General features: G+C 36.6%; 1 protein-coding gene across 1 annotated transcript; it reads right to left on the reverse strand.

Annotated features, from left to right (window-relative positions):
* Nucleotides 1-84: 84 nt before the first annotated feature.
* Nucleotides 85-22,074, reverse strand: chs1 (chitin synthase 1). Its single transcript, XM_044136681.1, has 35 exons — nucleotides 21,865-22,074; nucleotides 21,654-21,730; nucleotides 16,182-16,317; nucleotides 15,395-15,580; nucleotides 14,941-15,142; nucleotides 14,368-14,528; nucleotides 14,209-14,284; nucleotides 13,456-13,574; nucleotides 12,755-12,932; nucleotides 12,135-12,231; nucleotides 11,880-11,976; nucleotides 11,531-11,652; nucleotides 10,860-10,955; nucleotides 10,593-10,757; nucleotides 10,362-10,509; nucleotides 10,074-10,139; nucleotides 9,821-9,993; nucleotides 9,478-9,536; nucleotides 9,028-9,228; nucleotides 8,789-8,957; nucleotides 8,197-8,312; nucleotides 5,682-5,861; nucleotides 5,487-5,591; nucleotides 5,199-5,313; nucleotides 4,625-4,706; nucleotides 4,316-4,548; nucleotides 4,066-4,181; nucleotides 3,867-3,948; nucleotides 3,419-3,572; nucleotides 3,145-3,249; nucleotides 1,985-2,095; nucleotides 1,743-1,877; nucleotides 1,578-1,657; nucleotides 1,249-1,315; nucleotides 85-304 (listed from the first exon to the last, which is right to left on the reverse strand). The coding sequence occupies exons 2-35, from the start codon at nucleotides 21,701-21,703 to the stop codon at nucleotides 227-229; spliced, it is 4,260 nt and encodes a 1,419-aa protein (XP_043992616.1). The 5' UTR covers nucleotides 21,704-21,730; nucleotides 21,865-22,074; the 3' UTR covers nucleotides 85-226.
* Between the last annotated feature and the right edge of the window lie 472 nt (nucleotides 22,075-22,546).

Raw genomic sequence — 22,546 nt, forward strand, 5'->3', positions numbered from 1 at the left:
TAGGGGAAACAGCTGTTGCAGAACAGATGAAAGGTTTATTATTATTTCCTGCGTTGACCAATTTAGAATATGGCTTTGTTACTATATACATATATATAAAAAAAGAAACCCAGGCAATATAACTTCCCTAAAGTATGATCAAAGATGGCTGTAATACATTGTGAATGATGGATGGTATAAAGGAAGAATGAAAGAAATGCATGAGGAGAGGTATTCGTTTCTTGTGCTACAGCTGGAAGTCCTCACTGTGAAGAGAAACAGAGTAATGGTTCTCGATGGTCTGGTCCTCCTCCTCCTCCTCCTCCTGTGTTGCAAAACAAAATTCACATGAGAAATTTTATATTTCTTAACATACCAGATTTTCTTTAACAACCACAGTCATACAAGAGTGAAAGTTAAAAGGTTTCCCGATAATCATAGTTGCATTTTAGCACATATACCGTATTTTCCGGACTATAGTGCGCACCGCGCTCACAAAGTTTTTTTTTTTTTAACTGGAAACATACAAGTCGCACTGGGCTATAAGCCGCTGGTATCTCCGCCGCTCTCGGTCTTCCATAAGGAAATACATCTGCTCCTGAATACATCTGCTATTAAGGATGCAGCCCTGCGTCTCCAATGTCGAACCACAGATTCGTTCACGCCGAGCTTACGTGCAGCGGCGATCTGTATCATATGAACTTCTTCATGTTGTTTCCTTGATGAGAAGGTTTTAGTTTGAAAATATTTCTTCATCGTGCCTGCTGTTAGCATGTGCTTGTTCTAAATGAAAAGTAGCGCGTTCTTCTTTGATTTCCAATTTTGACTTCCAATGATTCACTTCCTGCTAAAGAGCCCCCTGGTGGTTGAAGGAAAATCCACGGAAAAGCCGCACCGGGCTAGTATTGTTCAAAACGTGGTAAAAAAAGTATCGGCTTATAGTGCGAAAAATACGGTAAAAAAATTTTTTAACTAAAATGAGAGCACAAAGTATTGTGCTGCAGACAAAAGTTTAACTTTAACTTTTGCTCCTTATTAAACCTTTTAAATATTCTTTCAATAGATATTGTTTCATGTTGAGTTCAAAGTTGTTGATCTACAATATTCTGAAATTTGGGTTTTAATGATCAGTAAGCCTTAAAGATAAAAATCAGACTAATAGAAATACATTGCTCATAATAAATATTAGATATGTATCTATATTATGTATGAGTTTCACTCTTTAAATGATTTCACTAAAGTAACTTTTTGATGGGAGTTGTTTCCTACCGGCTCTCTCTCTTTGTAGTCCTTCTCTGTGCCACGATAGGAAACCACATGGATCACAGTGTAGACCCTGCAAACCCAGAGACACAAAAGTAAAATAACGGTCGGCCATATGGAAAATATTATCACAATAAGGGCAGATGTGATTATCTTAGTAATTTTATCTGTAGAATTAATTTTGCTAAATAAAAAACTTGTAGAATTCGAACAGGAATAGTGTTCTTTAAAAAGCAATGGTTTAGATAACAAAAATAAAAATACCAGAAGCAAATGTTGAAGACAAATGAGTTTTACTGTATATTTAAGCACATTGTATGCATATGTTTGTGTACCTGTGATACAACATGGCCAGAAACTGGACGAGAAGAAGAATCGCAAAGGAAAACAGGAACATCAAACTGAGAGGCTCCACCTGTCAGAGGAAAACGAAACCAGTGTTTATTTTAACATCCCTTCGCTTTATCATTGTGTTGAACTCTGTTTTCTGATGTTCCCACCTTTAGGTATTCTGTTATATTTTTCTCCTCTGAAAACTTGGGAATCTTGATGCTGATGATGTCGTTTCCAATGAGCTGCAGGAAGAAAGTTGCTACCACCCAGAGGACGTTGATGATGAAATACAGGAAGACCGCCTGTACACAGGTTTTTGAGAATTTATTCTCATTATGTCTTTACAACAGACATAATGTTTTGGAAAAATGGATCATAAACTTTTCATCACAGGACATAAATATTTTACCTTGTTTCGCAGCGACTTCAGTTCTTTGCTCACTCTGTTCTTGTGCTCCTCTGTATCACTTATCGGTGTCAGATATCGTTCGATCAGCTTATCCCAGAAGTCCTTCTCACCCTAAACGCACAGATAAAGGTACACAGTGTTTTAGTTAAAAAAAAACAAACAAATAGAAATCGGAAATAAATCAATGTTGTTTTCAACTGTAGAGTTTAGATTTGCATCAGTCCATCCAGACACCTGCTGATGATGTGAACCATAATCTCACTTTCTCACCTGCAATCAACCCAACTCAAACATAAATGCAGAATTCACTAGCATCTTTTGTCTTCTATATCCAATAATGAATCTGCTAATCACATCAGCAGTGAAGGTAACCTACTGAAGTTTAAACCAAACATCAAAATAGGGAAAACATAATAGCTAAGTGACTTTGAATGCAGCATGGTTGAGAGGCTTGTGTGAGTGTTTCAAAATCGACTCCTCGAATAAGATGTGCACATACAACCATTTCTATTATTTACAGAAATTAGTCTGAAAGGAAAAAATGTCCAAAGAGTAAATGCAGTTTCTGAAAGCACCACATGTTGACGCCTGAATCATAAGTGTGTTGCGAGCTCAGACTAAAACCTGCACAGGCTCACCAGAACTGGACAGTAACAAGCAACAAAAATATTGTCAGGGTCAGTCTTGATTTGAGCTGACATTCAAATATTGGGGTCAGAATTTGACACCAAACATGAAAACATGGACTCACTCTGAAGGACTCAGATTGATGTTGGTGTGAAAAATATTTTCTTGGCATACTTTGTGCCAAGCAGAGTACCAACTGAATATTGTCCATCTGTTTATGACTTATGATGGCTCCTTCTAACAGGATAATGCATTGCATTGCTATTTACAATCCAGTGGAGCGTATTTCAGATATGGTGGAATGAGTGATTTGTGTCATTTACAAGCAACAAATCTGTAATGTTATCAAGTCAACATGGACCCAAATCTCTGGGGAATATTTCTGACATCTTATAGAGTCTGCTATAAAAAAACTGAAGCAGATCTGCAGGTCAAAGTGGATCCAACCTGTTACTAGAAATGTGTATTTAATGAAGTAGCTGGTGTGTGTACATTTGAAATGCTATTTATTCTGGACCTATTGGTTTTCTTACCTCATCCAGTCTTTGAACTTGTGGGGCACTGAGGGTTTTCTCAATGGCTCGTTTCACTCTCTTTTCCAACTTCATCATTTTATTATTCTTCAGGATGTGTCGAGCCTGAGGCATAAGCAAAGAAAACCATTCAGTGATTTTACAATATCCTTTTCAGTCTTATTCAAACAGCAGAAAATATGAATCATGCTAATTATTGCAAACTGTCGTTCTTGAGGCTGTTATTTTAGAAACAAATGATCCCGTTTTTATGTTTTGAAAACACGACACCCACCTGATTGGTCAGTTCATGCTGCAACTCGTCAATTTCAGCTTGTGCCAAAATGTCCTCAGGTCCAGCCTTGCTGAGTCTGATATTAAGCGTGTCTGTCAACATCAGGATCAGGTCTTCAACCACATCATCTTCATTTTTGTTGCGGAGTGTGTATCTGGGAATAAAAACAATTGATATTTACACAATTGCTACTCAGTGACGTCAATATGCTAGTGTGATTATTATTTTTTTTTGGACATACAAACATGAAGAAACACACAAACGCGTAACTATTTTTAAACAAAACAGAGGCAATAAATTAACATTGGCTACTTCAAAATGAGGTAGTTTTAAAACCAGCAGTTTGTAGTTTCCTTTTGTCCAATCATCAAGGTTTAAGACTTGTTTCTTTTCCAACATAATCTCACAAGACAAAAATATAAAAACAAGAAAGCTCAGCACAATTTACCGTATTTGCGCTTGCAGATTTCTCTTCATGTTGAAATAAGTTAACTTCTTCAAAAACTCTTCCTTTACAGGCACCACCCAGTCTGCGCAGAAAAATACACATATAATGACCTAGAGTTTAATACTCTGTGTGACATGAATATTGGACACAACTGTGTCTGACTGAATGTTTGGTTTATACGTTTATAAGAACTGCTCACCGCTGACAGGGATGTCTTCCATTTCCTCTAACTCTGCATTCATAAAGTAATCGTCGTTTTCATCAGACGAGTCAGAGGAATCAGAACTTATGCTCTTTTTCTCATCATCACTGTCACTGTTTACAAAAATAGCAGTGTTTAGTTGTATGAAAATGATGATTCAACTGTGATTTTTTTCTCTCTCTAAATACATACTGACAACATGAGGCAAAGCAGTGATAAAAATGACAAGAAGAAGAAAAATAATAACCTATCAGAGGATGAATCATCCTTGTCTTTCAATGGTGCCTTTTTGCTTTTGTGAGATAGAGGATTTTTAGCTTCTGCAGCTTTTTCTGTGGCGACTTCAGGTTTGTCTTTAGACTCTGGATTTGAGGCAGCCTGCGGTTGCGTTTCCTTTTTGGTGATTTGAAGGAGAGGCGCTTTCTGTGTGGCGAAACTTGTGATCTGCTGAAGCATGGCGTTTTCTGCTTCCTGGGTTATCTGCAAGACAGAAGAACAATTTAAGTCGGCAGATGCACTCGCCCAAACGTTTGTGTCTGTTTTCTCTTAGCCGTACCTGTATCTTCATGTCCCAGCAGCAGAGCCTACAGTCTTTGTTGCACAGAACGCTCTGAGTTTTCTTCTGTTCTCCTTCTTCCCTAATGACAGAAATGACATAAAGGTAAAAATAAAGACATCAGTGACAACTAAACCTGATTCTGTGTGATTCAGACTTTATTTATTGACGGAATCTGACTTGATGTTGTGTTTTTATTCTATGTTGCATTGTGTTTTGTGTTTGATTTGATGTAAAGCACTTTCAAATGCCTTGCTGCTGAAATGTGCTATACAAATAAAATTTGATTGATTGATTGATTCAGGTGGATTCTGTGCTTGTCGTCTTAAAATGTTAGAAGTGTTTTTTTGTTTGAGTAGTTACCATTTTACAGTAATTCACTTTACTGTTACTCTATATCAGATTTTGTGCCTTTTAAATAATATTTGGTATGCTGGTTAAACACTACACAAAGTGTAGTGTTTAACTAGTCAAAACTCCTTTTCAGATTAAGCTGATTTATAATATAGCATAAATATAAATTTATATTTAAAGAAAACACTACAATATGTATAAAATCTTATTTTCACATTACTTGGATTCTCTTGTGCCCCAAGACACATTGTTCATGTTCACCAGTGAGTAGATGGTCAGCAGGAGGTATCCACTGGGGATACAGATGAAATACATCAGACCATAGATAATCAGCCCTGGAAGAGAGCAGAAAAACATGTTAGCATAAAATTAGCCGAACATAGCAAAGCCCCAGTTCATTCAAAAACACTTTCAAAATGAGGAATTAACTGATTGAAACAAAAATACTCCTGAAAATAAGGAGTACTTCGAATGGAGAATAATGTTTATGATTCTAATAAAAACCTACCAAACTCTTCTGGGTGCAATATGGCTGTCACCATGTACATAATAGCCATTGAGACCAAAAACACACCAGTGGGAGTCAAAAATGTGCCCTGCACCACCATGTCACCTGAAAGAAGAACATTCCACGTTTGTACGCATTTGCTACTGATTACATTAAGAACTGCACAAATGTAGCTAAGCATGAGAGTGTACCTACCAATGATGGAGAAGAATGATGCGGTCATAAGAAACGCATACAGAACGCTCATGATGGCAGCGATGGTTATTTGGGTATTTGCTTTAGTTGCAAAGCAGATGATGATGTAGAAGACGGGTGGGACGCATGCGACGATGATAGCAATAGCGCCATTCATTCTGAAGATGAACTGAAAAGCTCCTGTAGGGAAAAACAACATGGAGAGTGCGGGACTTAAGAATGCCTGACAGAAATATTTAGCATTTTATTTATTAATAATGACCATAAAGGTCTGATTGGCCCAATTGTTGTCAATATTATTTGTGAATCTAAATGTTTGTGTTTCGTTTACAAACTATGTGAAATCTGCTTAAATATTGTTCAAGGTCTATTTGATTTGATAGTCATAAAAATATTCTTTTGATGGTTCCTACTTCTTGTAGAAAAACACACTTTCTAAATCACCTCAAGAAAATGACTAACTTGATTTTATTAAGTTAGCAATAGGTGGTGTTGAGGAAAATAATTATTTTTAGTGCTTAATACAGCCAATCTTACCCCAGGTGTAAAGGTTATAATGAACAGTCTGATTTTGAACAAATTTCTTAATTTTGGGGTAAGGGATCTGAAACTAACACTACTCTATCGGTAAGTATTCAGAAGCAGGAAATTAATGCAGATAAAAAGGGGATCTCTCTGTGAGAACAAGAGGTCAGGAGGCCGTAAAATCAGCATCTCCGGGAGAGGGAAGCCGGTTTGGTTCACAGAACATCAAAGGTCTTCCAGAATCACATCTGGCATGGTTTAAAATAAATACAACATAGAATGTTGAGATCATTAACATTTAATTTCTAAGACATTTTTCTAAGTATTAATAGCAAGTTTTTAACCAAAGTGTATTATCTAAGTTTAGAATGGTGAATGCTGAATGTATTTGAAAATTGTACTGTCTATGATAATATCTGAATCAAATGGAAATTGTTTCAATGAAAATGTGTTGTTTAATATTAGAAAATTGTTCAGGATTTATGTGATAAGGCAAAGATTCAAATCTTTGGAGATGCTGAGTGCAGACGAGCAAGACTAGGTTTGTGAAGGTAATCTTTCCTTAAATCAAATTACTGAGTTTAACTTTGTGAAGGAGACACTTTAAAATTCACAGGTATATGTGAAGTCGTATGTTAAGGGTCTATTTGATCAGGTGGCTCTAGCAGCTGCTTGCTCTTTTGTCTTACAGGAGACAAAAGGGGCTTTTTGATCTTGGCGTGAAGTTAAGGGAAGGCTTAAGTTTTCCTGGGTGCCTGAGGTGGCTTCTGATTGGTCAATCAGAAGTACGCCTTAATTGAATATATTAACAAGGAAAGAAACACCTCCACTATAAAAGTTCGTGCACAGTGATAATAATTTAGATAGCTGTCTTATTCTGCCGTTTTGGCATCAGCCTTCTCCAAAGACATGTCTTTGTCTTTTCTCTCTCTGTCTTTGCCTTTTTTATTCTCTGTCTGTCTCAGGTAATGAGTCTGTATCTTGGCTGCTTTGCAGTTTTTGTTGTTACTTCATTGTGGTTTTCTATTGGATTAAACGCTGTAACTCTGTGACGTCATCACGCATCGTCGTTCCTGACTGCCACACGCTGCTCGCCGGAAGGACCCGGGAAATAGGAAGAAAGAGAGAGAGCCAAGCTTTTTCCAAATTAAGCTAACTTAGTAAATTCTTCCTTTAACAGTGGCTACTCACTTCTCTTTAGCGTTTTAATTTTTCTTTCCAATTGATTTGTTTTGATACACTTTAAAGAGACAATTTTCTACTTTAATAAAATAGATTATATACATGCAGCGCTGGAAAAAATAAGAGTCCACTTAAAATTATGATTTTACTCTGTATAGGTATATGTTTGAGTAAAATGAACATTGTTCTTTTATTCTATGAACTACTGACAACATGTCTCTGAAATCACAAGCAAAAATTTTGTTTTTATTTGCAGAAAATGATAAATGATCAAAATAAGGAAAATGTTGCAGAGCTTTCAGACCTCAAATAGTGCAAAGAAAACAAGTTCATGTTCATTTAGAAACAACAACACTAATGTTTTAACTCAGGAAGAGTTCAGAAACCAATATTCAGTTGAATAACCTGCAGGTTTTCAATGGGCTTCCATGCAGTGGGCTCTTAGTTTTTACATCTATATAGTGAAACATGTAAAATCAACTTCCAGTTTCTAAGTCTCTGTGATCAGCTTTCAGTGACTGGTACACAAAACGAGGTTCTAAGTCAGCACAACTAAACTTGTTTAGTTTCATCGTTGTGTAAAAACTAGAATGGTTTAAGGCAACAGGTTTTCTCTAATGAAGTCAAACAATTCGGGTTAAGAGAAAACAGACATATTGCAGTTTGCCTGGGTTCTTATATCTTGTCAGACTTCTGCGGTAAAGTTGAAAACTTGTACTATAACTCTAATTTGCTGTGCACAAACATGCAGTATGAAGGGTTTTTGGTTAACTTGTGGCCTTACATGTGATGGTTCGGTTCTGCTCACCTGCTACCATAAGTGTCACAGAGGCGGGTCCCAGAATAGAGGATCCAACAGTAAACATCTGGTAGAAGATATACAGGCTTGAGATGGATTGATTTCTCTTCACCGTCTCTTTTCCACTGTATTTAAATGATGATAAACACAGTAATTAGTACATTTTGATTTAAAGATGTGATGTCATCACATCTTTAAATGTTCATTGAATAATTAAATGCAGAATAAGATCACAAGACACCTAAACAGATATAAAAAGGTTAAAACAAGTATCAGACTTGTGTATTAACAGTGCATTGGAAAAGGATGGCATTTTGTTTTTTCAATTTGTCACATGACAACCACATGTGAAAATGTACTAAACTGGCTTTTTATGTGGTTGGCCAACACAAAATGAGGGATAATTGTGAAAAATGACTGATTGTTTTCACACAAGGTCCAGTAAAACATTTTAAAGTTTTGGGGGTAGCAACACCAGAACATGTGGAAACGTTACAGGGATATGAATAGCCTTCCAAGCCACTGTGCATACTTACATTTAAAATATGAATGAAAAAGCATGTGCTATGATTGGGTTTTTATCAATAATCATGATGCTGACCTGTGCAAGAGATCCAGTGTGTTAGCCAGAGTGGAAGGACCCCATCGTCTCCTCTGGTTGTAAAACTCTTTGAATTCCTGTGGTGAGTTGGTGTATGCATCTGATGCAGCGTTGTACTCCACACGCCATCCTTGTTGCAGCAGCAAAGTGCACAACCAACGATCCTCCCCTGATGATACGCACAATTATTCCTGCTCCAAGGCTGCCACATTATGAAACCAAGTCAAACGAGAGCCTACCTTGGTCATATTGCACGTACTCGGCTCCTCTTGTTGCGGTCGTTGTGTACTTCTTCAAGACATTGTCGTCCATCAGCGCAGACCCCCTAAACAGACTGAAACATCCTGGACTGCACAACACAGAGCCGAACACATGCTCTGCGGTCTTCTGCAGCCAATGCCCCACTGCGTATTCAAACTTCTGGTACCAAACCATGGGACCTGTGACATGCAGGTGAAATAAGAAGACTTAGAGTTAGTTTGGGTGAGAATTTAACGTTATACACAGAAAAGAAAGGCTGTCCTTTAAAAAGGCAAAATGTACAGTAAATTGCATTCATAGTTAAATATATATCAGCTGGTTGGTGGCTTTCCATGCATCTTTCTGAGAGATAAAGTTAAAATCTGTCCAAATGTTTTGAAGTAAAAACAAACAAAGTAGTGAAAAGTTATCAAGAACATGTGACGTACCCATGCCAGTCGGATGGATTCTGCCACACGCTGCACCGACGTTGTAATACATTCTCAGCCTGGTAAGAAATTATTAGTGTTTTTTTATTTCAAAGTTAAGGAAGTAAATCCTTTATGGTACTTATGAAATAAGTAATTCATCAAGCTTTGGTAATTTGAGAAAGTTTGAATTGAGTTTTTTGATGATGATCCTGAATGACGAAACTGTTTGTAACACAAAAGCTACTTTTTTCACACATCCTAGTCATGAGGCACTTAGCACACACTATCTGAAGAAAGAAAAAAACTACCTTGATTATGTCAAGATAAGAGAACTGTAAAGATTTGAAAACGCATCGCTGACCTGTCCACAAGTAGAACCACGGCTTTAGGGTGGAAGTCTGTGTCTCCGTCCAGAGCCAGGATGTACGTGTTGTCATCTGAAATGAACCTTCTCTTGTTGTCATTGTCGTACTGAGGCATAACGAAAATCTCACCGTCCATAGAGACCAGGCTTTCTCTGCTGGTTTCCATCCGCTGGAATCAGGAAGAAGGACAATTAACATTTTCACCTGAATGTAGAGATGAAATACAAATGATTGCAGGAAATCACTTACTGGCATTTTCTGGGGGTTCTTGGTGATGTAACCTTTCCAGCCAAGCAGATAGTACATGTACATTATCTGGGAAAAAAAGGGGGAAAATGTTTAATCAGATGTAACATTTTAATCAGTCTGACTCAATGAAAAAACATCAAGAAAATAGTCACTTTATTCATTCATTTTTATTAATTTGGATGTTGCAATGTGAACCTGCGAAACTATTGTGATATTTTGAGACTTTTGAGTTTCATCAAAAATAGAACGATGTTGTTTACTAAAAACTACAAAAATACTTCTCCTTACCTGCGACCACCGTTTTTTGTTGCGAATGCGGCTTTTGTCCTTCAGGTGAACGTAGAGCATGTTACCCTCGGGCAGGACAAACATTAACCTCCCACCGTAGGGAGTTTCAATGATCGACACGTCATCCGGCTCTTTGTTGGTGAACACTCTGAACGGGGAAATGGACAGATCAGTGGTCAGAAATGTCAAGCTGTGCATGTACGCGCTCATCTCTACATGGGAATCTTGTACCTGTAAACCTCTGTTACAACATGAATCAGGTCTTCCACATATTCATTGACCAGCCTTTTCCCAGTTCCCTTTTGAGTCATGAACGCATCGTCTACAAAGATGTGGCTTTCAAAGTCAAAACTGTCCTTGTGCTCCTCCTTTGGATCTCCTCGATAACGATCCAGCCTGAAACGAAGCAAGAAAATTAAATCTCCAGCTTCACCTCCGTCACACGTTAAGCTCTTAAATGTCAGCAGGGAGAAATTATCGACGTTGATAATGTGCTACCTGAACATGGAAGTGAGAATCTTCAGCATTTCATCGTAGGTCTCGTGCCACATGGTGGCGCAGAGATAGATCACAACGTTCTGCAGTTCATCCTGGCTGTGGAGACGAGGATTTAAAAGATTAGAGGAAGGTTTTAGCACATTTTTATACATAACTGCACAGTATTGTTTATGTTATAACTATACTCAGTATCTCTCTCTGTTTTTCTGGTGAGGCTTCATTTTCATCTTCAGTTTCCCTCAACTGATTGATTGAGTAACCAATTGGTTTATTCTTGGATCACTTCTCTCCCCTCTGTACGTGATTCCATTTGGCTTGATTCTCAAGAAATATAAGATTTCATTCCCCTGCTACATGGATAATTCAAAGAGGTACCTCTTCCTCAAAAAGAATACTGCAGCACTTCTGAATCACTGGTCATCTACCTGATTTTCAAAACATATATGAATCTTAAATTTATCAGCCTAATTAAAAATAAAACCATCTGCTTGTGTCTTCAACAGTGGTAATGTTGGGCCACTATAAACGTTCAAGAAAAGTACTTTTCTGTTATTTTTCAAAACACTTCTATCAAAAATGTATAAATTCGGTTTTCAAAAACAGATTTTTTCCAATTTGGGGTGAATGCTACAGTCAACCCATCTGCAGGAAGACTTAGAGAATCCTCTTACTTCTCATTTGTTTGGGCTTTTGGTAGCTTCATCTTGGTGTTGAGCAGCAGAGACAAGTCGATGAAGGCGGATTCATAGAGTCGGCGAACAAAGAGCTGAGACGTTCTTTCTATACGCTGGACCTGTTGAGTGTAGGATTATTCAAACATTAAGGTCTGCAACTTTTCCTGTGGTTAAAGAAAATAAAAAGGCTCTAACATGTTGTGTTTTAACTTTAACCTAGACTAATGTCTTGTCGGAAACATAATATCTTGATTTGTCTGGGCACATTTTTTCAGAATCGTGGTTTCAACCTTGCAATTTTAAACATTCGGTAAAGAGAGGAGTATATAAAAGAGCGTAAAAATACCTTGATCTTCCACACATAATATGTAGCTGTGACAAATCCACCCCACATGCAGACTCCCTCCAGCACCAACATGGCAAAGGACCATTGTACATAGTTGCTGTCAAACAAACAATGCATCACTGTGAACAATGTTTGCACTTCTACAAAGACTTCTGTACTTCACATACAACCAAAACTGTCACAGAGCACAAAATTTATGCAGGTTTGTGCAGAAATAAAAGCGAATATTTGGCACGAGTGCCTGGGGTGTCATACTTGTTGAGTGACGTCTTGCAGATGCTCCGGAACATCTCCAACAAAGGAACATTAGTCGTGTTTATGTCCTTGATCAAATGCAAATTTTCACAGAAGCCTGCAAGATTGAAACCATCAATCAGGCAGTTTCATGCATAGCATCCATTTTTTATAACCTTTTGATAATATATATGCAAATATATATATATATATATATATATATATATATATATATATATATATATATATATATATATATATATATATATATATATATATATATATTACACCTGATTAACAAAATAATAATGACAATAACAGCAAATAACAATAGATAAGGTAAAAAAAAAACATTGGGAAGCTGTATATTTGTACTTGTTTTCCCCAAGTAATCTTGCAAGAATCATGTAACCATTTGCGCTGGACCTCTGGGTGTGTTTTTTATTTTATTACATCTGATATACGTCATAGAGAAAAGGCTCATATAGATATAGTGATGTGCACAAGGAAGAAGTTTGTATCTGAGTAAATTATGTCCCAGCAGTTTTTTTTATTGAAGCTGGACGTGTAACATGGCAGGTAATTTATGTCAGGTGAGGAAATAAGGAAGGAAAAGTATTTATCAGAAAAGGTAACCTTACCAATGATCCCCTTCACGCCTGCTGAATTAAAACGTTCTGCCTGTGTCAGGAAGAGTACCAGGCCCAGGCCCAGCACTACCGGGCCAGTACAGCACAGAGGCAGAGCAAAACTCATCCGGACAGCGTTGATCTTACAGGCAACTACGCCAAACCAGTGGCAGGCGGCTGAGCAGAAGGCCTGAAGTTAAAAACAAAAAACATTTTAAAGCTTACTGCATTTAGACATTGAAGGGATTAGTTTTATTTTATAGTTTACCAGTGTAAAGTCGAAGGTTTCAACATTTTACTGGGAATTTTTACATCCCATACAGGCACTCACAAAACAAACTACACTCGGCACAATGCAAAACATCTTGCCTTAATTACCATTGTCATTTTTTTAAGAAACAAAAAAATTGAAGAGCAACGTGAAAACCTCAAAACACTAATGGTAAATTTTAGATTAAGTTTTAATACCAGATTCTTTATATGTCCAATCAGAGTGGGAATTGTCTTTTTCTCATAACTATAGTTTTGCCAGGTTAGGTGTTCAGGGTGAGTCTCAGTTTCATAAATGAGAACAAGGAAACTTTCTGAGGATGTAGAGACAAACTACATGTTTTTCTGAGGCAGAATGATAGAGTGAAACACTAATGATATATTCCACATATATTGTACATTACGACATGTTACGCTGCCATAAATGTCTTTCTTTGACTTACCTGTAAGAAAAAGAGCACGAGACCTATTTGCAGAATATCTCCTTCATCACCTGTCAGGTTAAAATTCTCCCACTGGATAGATTTGTTGATGAGTCTATGGTAGATCAGGTACACAGCTCCTGCAAAAAAACAAAAAACATACCACATGTTTACAAAATATAACAATGATAATATGATATTAGCAAGTAGAAAAGAGGCATCAAACCTCAAAAGCCTCATTTGCGTTGCTTATGGGGATGAAAAAAATATGTTTATTGTTATCCTGACTATTTCTAAAATAGTAACCAATTTGTTTTTTACCATGACAACAAAAGCTAACTGGTGATGTTCATAAAATCCTACAACTAACAGTATTTTAGGATTTTTATTGTTTTCTCCATTATTGGCTCTATGTGGGCTTCAATAGATATTTCAGGCATGACTATTGATTGCCGTATAGCAATAAAACTGAACTTATTAAAGCCACTGGTGTAATTCATTAACAAATTTCTAATTTATTAAAGGCGGAGTTTGTGGTGTTTCTGTAGCAGCGACTTTTTATTTACTCTTGTCATTATCATTTCCGTCGCAGTCTAAGTTCATATTCCCTCATTCCTACCACATACCGCACAAAAATGTGTTTGTGTTTTCATGTTGACTCCTTTCCATCCAAGCATATCAAACCACTGGGAAGCTGAGCGATAAGACATTTTCCCACCAGGTGGGATTCCTCTAAATCGTTTTGACTGCTCTACACCGACGGTAGATAATTACCTATCACCAGTATCCTCAAAATACTGCTGATGACAAAGACAAAGTCCCTGAAGCCTTCCAACTCTGCCAGTACTTTCTGTGAAGTAAGACATAAAGGAGTTTCACTGATCGTTACTCGATGACATGTCGGCTCTCTAAATATAAGTGTTTGTGGAATACCTGCATGCGGTTTTTAGCCTGCATTGTGTTTTCCCACCAGCAGAGGGAGACGAGGAGCGAAGAGAAAATCCCTAAACCCACGTAGCAAAAGGAATCCTTTTTCTGTCCGTCCACATGCGATGCTGTACGGATGTAGTAGTCCATTCCCAAGAGGCAGTAACCTGTAATCAGGCAGTTATTCAGTTTCCCAAACAGTTAGCGTTTCTTGTATGTTTCTGTCTATTCAATCTAACCCAAGCAACAGCTGTTTTATTTCATACTTCAAGCAATAATTCTATTTGTCTAAAGCATTTTGGAGCAATTAAATCCATGATTTGATCCTGAAAATCGAGTTAGGAGAGAAGTGCATGGGTTCTCCTTCCAAACATTCACGCTTTCTAGCATAACCTGATTGAAGATTCTTGAACATACGATTATAGAGTGGCAATTTGCAAATCGTTGCACATTACTTTTCTACTTCTATTATGGAGTTTGTCCAAGATGCTCTAACACAGCAGCGTAGCAGGAAAATCTGTAGTTTGTTTCCTGTTTCCATAATAAACAATGATGCCACAGTGAAGTCAGGAGTGTTACCAGCACTGGTGAGGAGGAGGGAGCAGATTGGGAAGAGGATTTTCCACTTCTCCCTTTGTAATCTGTAAACTATCTGCAGGACTGCAGATACAATGCAGACTCCTCCACTGATGAAGAGATTCGTCAGGATGTCAAACTGAGGCATAACCACCAGCACCAGGACTGAAGTGCCAAGAGACACCAAACTCTCAATGACACAAATCTGAAAAAGACAGAAGAACATCATGGGACAAAAACACGTCAGAGCCTGAAATGACACCTCAGGTGGTGAAATGAGCCATATTTCATACAATAATACATAAGTTGTATCTTAATTGACTTACTAACTTGTTACACCTGATACTTGTCAGTAAATAAGTAAAAGCTATTTGTCTTGTTAATAACCATCTAAAATGAACATTGCATAGTTTTTGGGACCATGTGATGGATTAATTTGAAGTTTCAAAACACATACCAACGCCATGGTCTTCAGGTTGGGGGGCACAAATGTCTTGAAGGCAGAACGCCACAGGGACTTCAAAAAAACTAAGAAGTTGGGGAAGACCAGGCAAAACACCAACATCAGCATGTAGAACTGCTTCTCCTTGTCATTACGAAATGATTTTGGACTGGAGAGTGTTGACAAGACCAAGAGGGAGCCCTGGAAGTGGATGACAGACAGTTACTAAGAGACAGACTAACAAAGAAAAGAGCAAAGCGGATATAAATCTGCTAAAACCGAACTCTGTTAAAGATTAGTCAGCTGTAATAAGGATGTTATGTACGAGGAAAAAAGATACACAAAAAGATCTAACATATATTAAACAACTAAAATAAAACAAAAGGTTTGTTTGCTGCCATTAAACACCTTGAATGAAGAATGTTGTCACGATGTTATCCTAGATAATAAAGATTTTGTTTACTATTTTGTCTTATTCTTAATTAAATGAACAAATCAAGCAATTGATAAATTACCAAACTGTCCATTCAAAATACTATTTTTATGTCGGTGTCATCATTTTTATTTAAGTAAGTATCAAGCAAACTTACATTTGAGCAACACGTTTTTCTTTTTCTATTCTTTCTTTTTTTGCTTTCTCATCAGCTCTCCAAAAACATTCACAATGCATCAAGACTGCAGAACCAATTAAATTTATGAAACTAAATTGAACTTTTTTGTCCTGGGAGCTTTAGGAAAGATGCTTGGGTTCCTTGACATTACTTAAAAGAAGAGACAAAAAGTATTTGAAAAATCATTTTACCTTGGCAACTACAGCGCTGACCAAAACCGCCACCCCAACAAAAGCAGCCGCGAGGTACTGCGCCACCAGGAGGCATCTTTTCTTTTGCTCCTTCTCTGCTCCCACAGGGTTCAGCTGAAATGGATCCCATGTGTCCCTGAGATGCAAGCACAGATGTGTGGATCAGTGACATTTCAACGGCCAAAACAAAGAGTATCACCACATATTTTCCCATAACTAAACAGAACTGTGCACATTTCTAGAGAAGTTAGTCGCCATTTGCCACTGAACTCATTGGGACCTTCAACGCAGCAGGATTTTTCTGTATCCGTCCTCAAATTTGTCCCTTTTGGAAATCTACAGACATTTCCTTTGATTTCATGTTTGGTGTTTGACCTCTAACCTGCACTGTCAGCTGTGGGACCTTGTAGACAGATGCATATATAAATCAAGTCCAGTGAACTAGATTGACCATGAATTGACTCCATTTAAGATGTAGAAACATCTCAAGAATGATCAGTGGAAATAACTCTCAGTTTTCATGGCAAAGGCTGTGAATACATAGAGTACGTATATGTGATTTCCTTTCTTTATACATTTTAAGAAACATTTTGAAAAAACATTTTCTCCACATAGTCCTAATGGGGTATTTGTGTGTATAATTTAGAGGAAAAATATTAATTCATTGGACTTTTGAATAAATTCTTTGTATGTTAATTTGTGTTTGCATGTTTTTTTTTTTTTTTTTTTTTATATTTGTTTTTGTGTCATGAATTAAGTTAGCAGAAAGGATTTGGCATTTAAGCTAAATATTGCTGAGTCAACCCCAATCCGTAATGTAGGAACAATATTTTTCCACTAATCCAGCCGGATATCTCTGACGTTGGCTGATGACAGGCACCCAGATTGTTTATGTCCAACTTCGTCATACTCTGCTGCCAGTTTGTTGCCTACATATCGAGAAATCATCAAGGCGTGGGCTCTCATTGGGCAGATAGGACATTTTTCTTTTTTTATCTTTGCCTCTGGCATAGCAACCATCCAAACAGTTCAGAAAGGAAATGAGGACAGCGACACATGAAGAGCTGGTTTATATTGTAAAAAGCTAAAAATCAGCTTCCTTAAGACTCTTTACAATCTTTATCTAACTAGACTTGTTACATAAGCATATTAACTGATTTGAGGGTTATTTGTTGAGCAAAGGTATTTCTTAAGACAATCTCTTAGGTTTAAAAATGTGGCATAAAAAGGACATTTCTACAGATAATGATTGAAAATGACCCCTTTTAACACAATTCAAAGTACGTCTCTTAAAGAGCTGTCATCATAAGGAAGCAGTCTCTGTCTAAAGCTGTATATTTAGTTACCTGATCTCCAGGCACTAAAATGACAAACACGACTGTTGACCTTTCTGAAAAAATCCCTTTTGCTCTTTCCTTTTTCCTGTTGTGTGCATGTAGCTGTCTGTAGTCACGCAGAACAAAGTTCACATTTAGAGGATCATTCTAGAAATCTAAATGTAATAAATGCCATAAGCTAACAAGGCTGTTCTTCTTTTTCTTTTTATAAGCCAGGCTTACAAAACCCTCTTGTGTAACATCTGCTCACTGGCTAATTCGCAACAACTCAAACAAAAAACGAGCAGCTGTCACACTCTCCGTCATTTTTACATAACTTCACCAACCAAAACTTGCTGCTGACAAAAGACAAAGTGGAGCATATTTAGATCTGTGGCTCCTGATGGACGTGGCGTTAACAGTGAGGAACAAGAACATGACCTAACCCAATACAAGTAAAGATTAATGCCCCTTTTCCTGGTTTTTCCAGCAGCAGGTCATCGAAGGCTGAATTAACTGAGGTTATGTAGTGCTTTTCTAATCATACTGACCACTCAAAGCACCGTTAGACCAGGAGTCTCACTCACCCATCCACACTTACTAACCTCCCCATTTGAGCAGTCATACGAAGTTTCAGTTTGGCCAAGGATATGAGGCGATGGTGAGCCGTTTGATTGCAACCTGACCACTTTTCCCACTAATTTGACTGCATTATTGTTACACAAGAGTGCAATAGTGAAGGAAGAATTAGGGGACAAACTGTCCTCTTGAACTGCAATGGTTACAGTAAAGGGGAAGTAATTTCTGTGAAGCTGAATCCAAGCAAAAACATTTCTTGCGTTAGCTGCAATTTCTAAATGAGAAAGATTGTAATGAGATACCCACTGGTGTCTTAATGTAGTTAAAATAAGTTAGAGTTGATCAAATGGACAAACCAAGGATGAGTTTGTCTTTGCTTAAACTCAATTCAGATTACATTTTCCACAAAACCTTTTCTGGGCTAAAAAACAAAAAGAATCTGGCAACTGGAATAGCAATCAATCAACTTTAATTGATTTGGTTCAGGATTTAGTCGATGTTGTTTTGCAGACAATTATATGCATAACATAATAAGAGAAGCAAAATATTTTTGTAGGGAAATTTGAGAAGTAAGGATGGATGAACAATTTTATCAAGACATTTTGCTTCATTTGTTGTGAAAACCAAAAAGAGCAACTGTGATTTCTCTGATTGATTTCGATAGAGAAAGATGTTCCCACACAAAAAGTACCAATTCCTATGAATTGTTTGTCAGTTTTTGGGCTTTAAATGTTATTAATTTGTATCATCACAATCGCAATGTTTCTTATCAAGATTCTTCTTCTCCAACAACAACAAACATTTATATTTTCCTTTCTGCACATTGGTGAACATATAACTGATTAAGAAAAACTTGAACATTTTCTGTCTTATAAGAATAAAAAAAACTTAAAAGGATGATGGTTAATTTAGAATAAATATAAAAAATAAAGGTCTTTGTGGTCTATCAAGTTTTTAGTTGTTTTTTGATTTATTGACTTTGCTTAATGTTACTTTTATTTGATAATATAGAATTAACACTTCCACATTTAAAGTTTTAATTATATAATCTCTGACATACTTTTCTCTTGGGAGGCATATTTCAATGTTTGAAATATTTAAAGTTTTTAATTTTCATAATTACAATTCTAAAAAGATTAGTAGATAAATGTAACCAAAGTAATTTTTTTTCCCCAAACAACAGATTTTGTACATTTTATTTAAACAATATTGTTCACAATATTTCTGTTTTCTTGATATTCTGTTGTTAATTTTGTTGTAATTTGCTATCTTCGAAGAAGAAAACTAAATGTTGACTGAATATTTAGTTAGATTGAATACTGAATATTAAGTTAACACCTTTAAGGACAAGTTGAGGTCCATCATGTCAGCAATATGAATAAAACAACAATGTTGTGCATTTTTAGAGGATAAATAATGAGGTAATACTAAAAAAAAATCTCAGTTTGAACAGGGATTTAAACCTACAACCTTCTGGCTATTATGCATTCACCTCTTGTGTTCACAAGATCGACATTATTCAAACTTTATAAGCAAATACAATAAATACATTTTAAAGGGACGTACTTTAAAGGGACCTGCTGGATTTAAAACATATTCTGGCGTTGCACTTAAAAATTAGATTATAATTCATGACCCTCAGATGACAGCAACATTAATCATCTATATGCTTTGGTCTTTTTCCAAAGCTCAGAAAGTTTAAAATCAGATTTATATAAAAAAAAAAATCTGGTAACCTAATTCCATATTTGCCTCACAGATACCAATATGGAGAATGTGATTAAAGCCGTGGTATGTATTTAACATTTTTAATGGCCCGTCTAACAGCAGGCAGCATCAGCAGGGATGATATCCGGCGCAGCAATAAAGAGAAACGCAGCCGAGCTCAAGGGAAATTAAGTGTTCCTTCAAACTGTAAATTATATTTAATTGAAACCAGGCAAGACAAGCGAGCAGTTTTTAATTTTATCCAATACTAATGTCTATCCCACTAACAATTAACCTCCTAACAATGACGAAGAGGTTAATAAAGCTCGATTGTGAGCCCGAGGACAAGGAAATTGAATAGTTTCTGTGATTCCACTTGTCACTTGAATATTTTTCTTTCTCTCTCTTAAAACAGTTTGCAAGATTTAAAACTTGACGTCTGGATGAAATGCCCTCCAGTTCTGTTTGGGGAAGAACTTGGGTTGTTCTGAAATAAGAAAAATGGGCTTGTTCTTCCTGTTTTTCACTTTCAGCGGGTGATAAACTAGAAATACTCTCTTGAACAGACAGAAACACATAAGTAATTAATCTATTTAAATAGTACAATAACTTATTTTGGATTAAGGACTCAATAGTGAAAGAAATACTATAAAACCACATATTCAGAGTTTTAATCACAATTAAAAAGACAGATAATCATTTTTTGCTCAACGTCAACTAAGACAAAACTTTTCCTGGTTTAGGTCAACTAGCGTTACCAAAATTATTTCTATTTACTAAATGACACAATGGTGAGGATTTTACAGACACAAATGTTGCTATAACTTTAAACAGTTTGTGACAGCACAGATTATAATTTCTGTCTTTGCATGATTTTAAAAGATTCATTTGAATTTTCATCACTTGAGTAAAAGGGATGCACACTTGTGGGAACATTATAGCGTCACCTCAAACACATTGCTTCCTTGTGTGACATCATGAGAAAATAAAGTTAAATAAACCAAAACATGCTGGTTCTTCCACCAAGTATTGATTTCTGAACTCTTCCTGAGTCAAAACATTAGTATTGATGTTTCTAAATGAACACGAACTTGTTTGCGTTGCATTATTTGAGATCTGAAAGCACAGCTTCTTTTTCTATATTTTGACCATTTCTCATTTTCTATAAATAAAAATAAAATTTCTGCTTGGAATCTCAGAGAAACTGATAATTTTAAGTCGTCTCCCAAAGATGCCACCATTTGTTGCCCTGTGGCTGCTATCATAACAGGATTGTAAAATATTCAAAAGAATTTGCCTAAGTCATATATACAGCTAAAAATGAAAGTACAATGAACTAAGTGAATCTATGCAATCTTTGGACTTTAAAGAAAGTTACAGAAATATATAAAATTAATCAATCTTTTATTATTCTGACATATATGAAATTTAAATAAAAGTTAAATTAGACAGGAAAAACTAGTTTAAATCAAATATTGAGTTTTTTTCTTTTAAACAATCATGTAAACATGAGTTTTCATGCCATGTATATTACAAGTTAAGATATTAGACATTCCTGTATTTTAAAAATATATCACATGGTGTCCAAAGTATTTACATTTACTTTCCTGAACAACATGAAAAAGCCAAAAAGTAGAAAATATGTCTCCACTAATCAGAGAGAAACGTGTTACATGTCTGTAGTTAGGACTGTATTTAACCATGCATGCTAATTATAATCAAAGAGTGCTAATTGGGCCTCCATTAACCTGAATGGGATTCACCACTCTCCATTGACGGATTGTCACATATTGTCCTGAGCCTCTTTTCTTGAAAGGAGATTTCTTTCTTGAATGAACAGCAAATAGAGGAAGACAAACAGCCTGTTTACCTGTGTCTTCCTTCTCTTTTCCTCCCTCTGTATCTCAGCTCCTCTGACATGGTCTAATCCGCTGCCTCAGCGACGACCTGAAATCAGTAATGGTTCCTGTTTCATTACCAGCATTACAATATGGCCTTCAGTAAGGAAGATGTAAGAACATTAACTCTGTTCTACTGTATTATTAGAGACACAAAATGAGAAATAAGCAGATGAAATTTACCTCGTCTCTTCGATTGTTCTCCACACAATTGACAGTAAACTGAAAGTACAGTAGAGACTCTTCTCAACGAGCGTCTGCCTTTCACTGCTGCCTTTCCTCCAAAAGCAAATGTCAGCAAACCTTTAAAAAGCAAGACATCACTGCTCCGAATCGTATCCCACCGAGTCAGTCTCTGCTGGTCTGTGAAGCAGCTTCTTCTTTGTTCAGCTGTTTTTCCTCTGTGTTATCTCTAATGCTTATAAAAGAAACACCCATAAAGACAGTCATCTCCAGCCCTCTCAGGTGTGTTCACCTTAATCAGAGTTTATGAAAGATAAGCGTCCCAGGAAGTGCGTGTGTGGGGAAAGGTATTAGCAATTCACCATGAGCAAGACCCAATAAGTAGCCAATCACACCCATGATTTTGTGCGTGTCTGTGCGCGTGAAGCAGATATGTCAAAGTTTTTCAGTAATAAATAACTTCAGGCTATCTAAGCAGTTTTTATGAGGGCTGTAACATGGTCCAAGGGTTCACTTACACAGAATCACAGAGAAAGACAAACTTTAGTCCCAAATGTTGCTTTCGGTTTTATGAAACAGGCTGATATTTAATTTGTGAGGTTGGTCTTTCATGGCTATGCTACATTAAAAGCTTAATTAATTAAGATGTACAAGTAACACCTAATGTTATAACGGTGTTACC

The sequence above is a fragment of the Gambusia affinis genome, linkage group LG02, assembly GCF_019740435.1.
Source record: "Gambusia affinis linkage group LG02, SWU_Gaff_1.0, whole genome shotgun sequence".
Taxonomy (NCBI): domain Eukaryota; kingdom Metazoa; phylum Chordata; class Actinopteri; order Cyprinodontiformes; family Poeciliidae; genus Gambusia; species Gambusia affinis.

What these genes read in the sequence shown, in the direction of transcription:
- chs1 (XM_044136681.1), bottom strand. Translation starts at nt 21,703, where the DNA reads ATGTCAGAGGAGCTGAGATACAGAGGGAGGAAAAGAGAAGGAAGACAC. An exon ending in TGCAAGACGTCACTCAACAA is followed by an intron (nt 11,977 to 12,134) that starts GTATGACACCCC and finishes TTTGTTTGACAG; the next exon opens with CAACTATGTACAATGGTCCT. An exon ending in TGTGACACTTATGGTAGCAG is followed by an intron (nt 5,862 to 8,196) that starts GTGAGCAGAACC and finishes TTTTCCCTACAG; the next exon opens with GAGCTTTTCAGTTCATCTTC.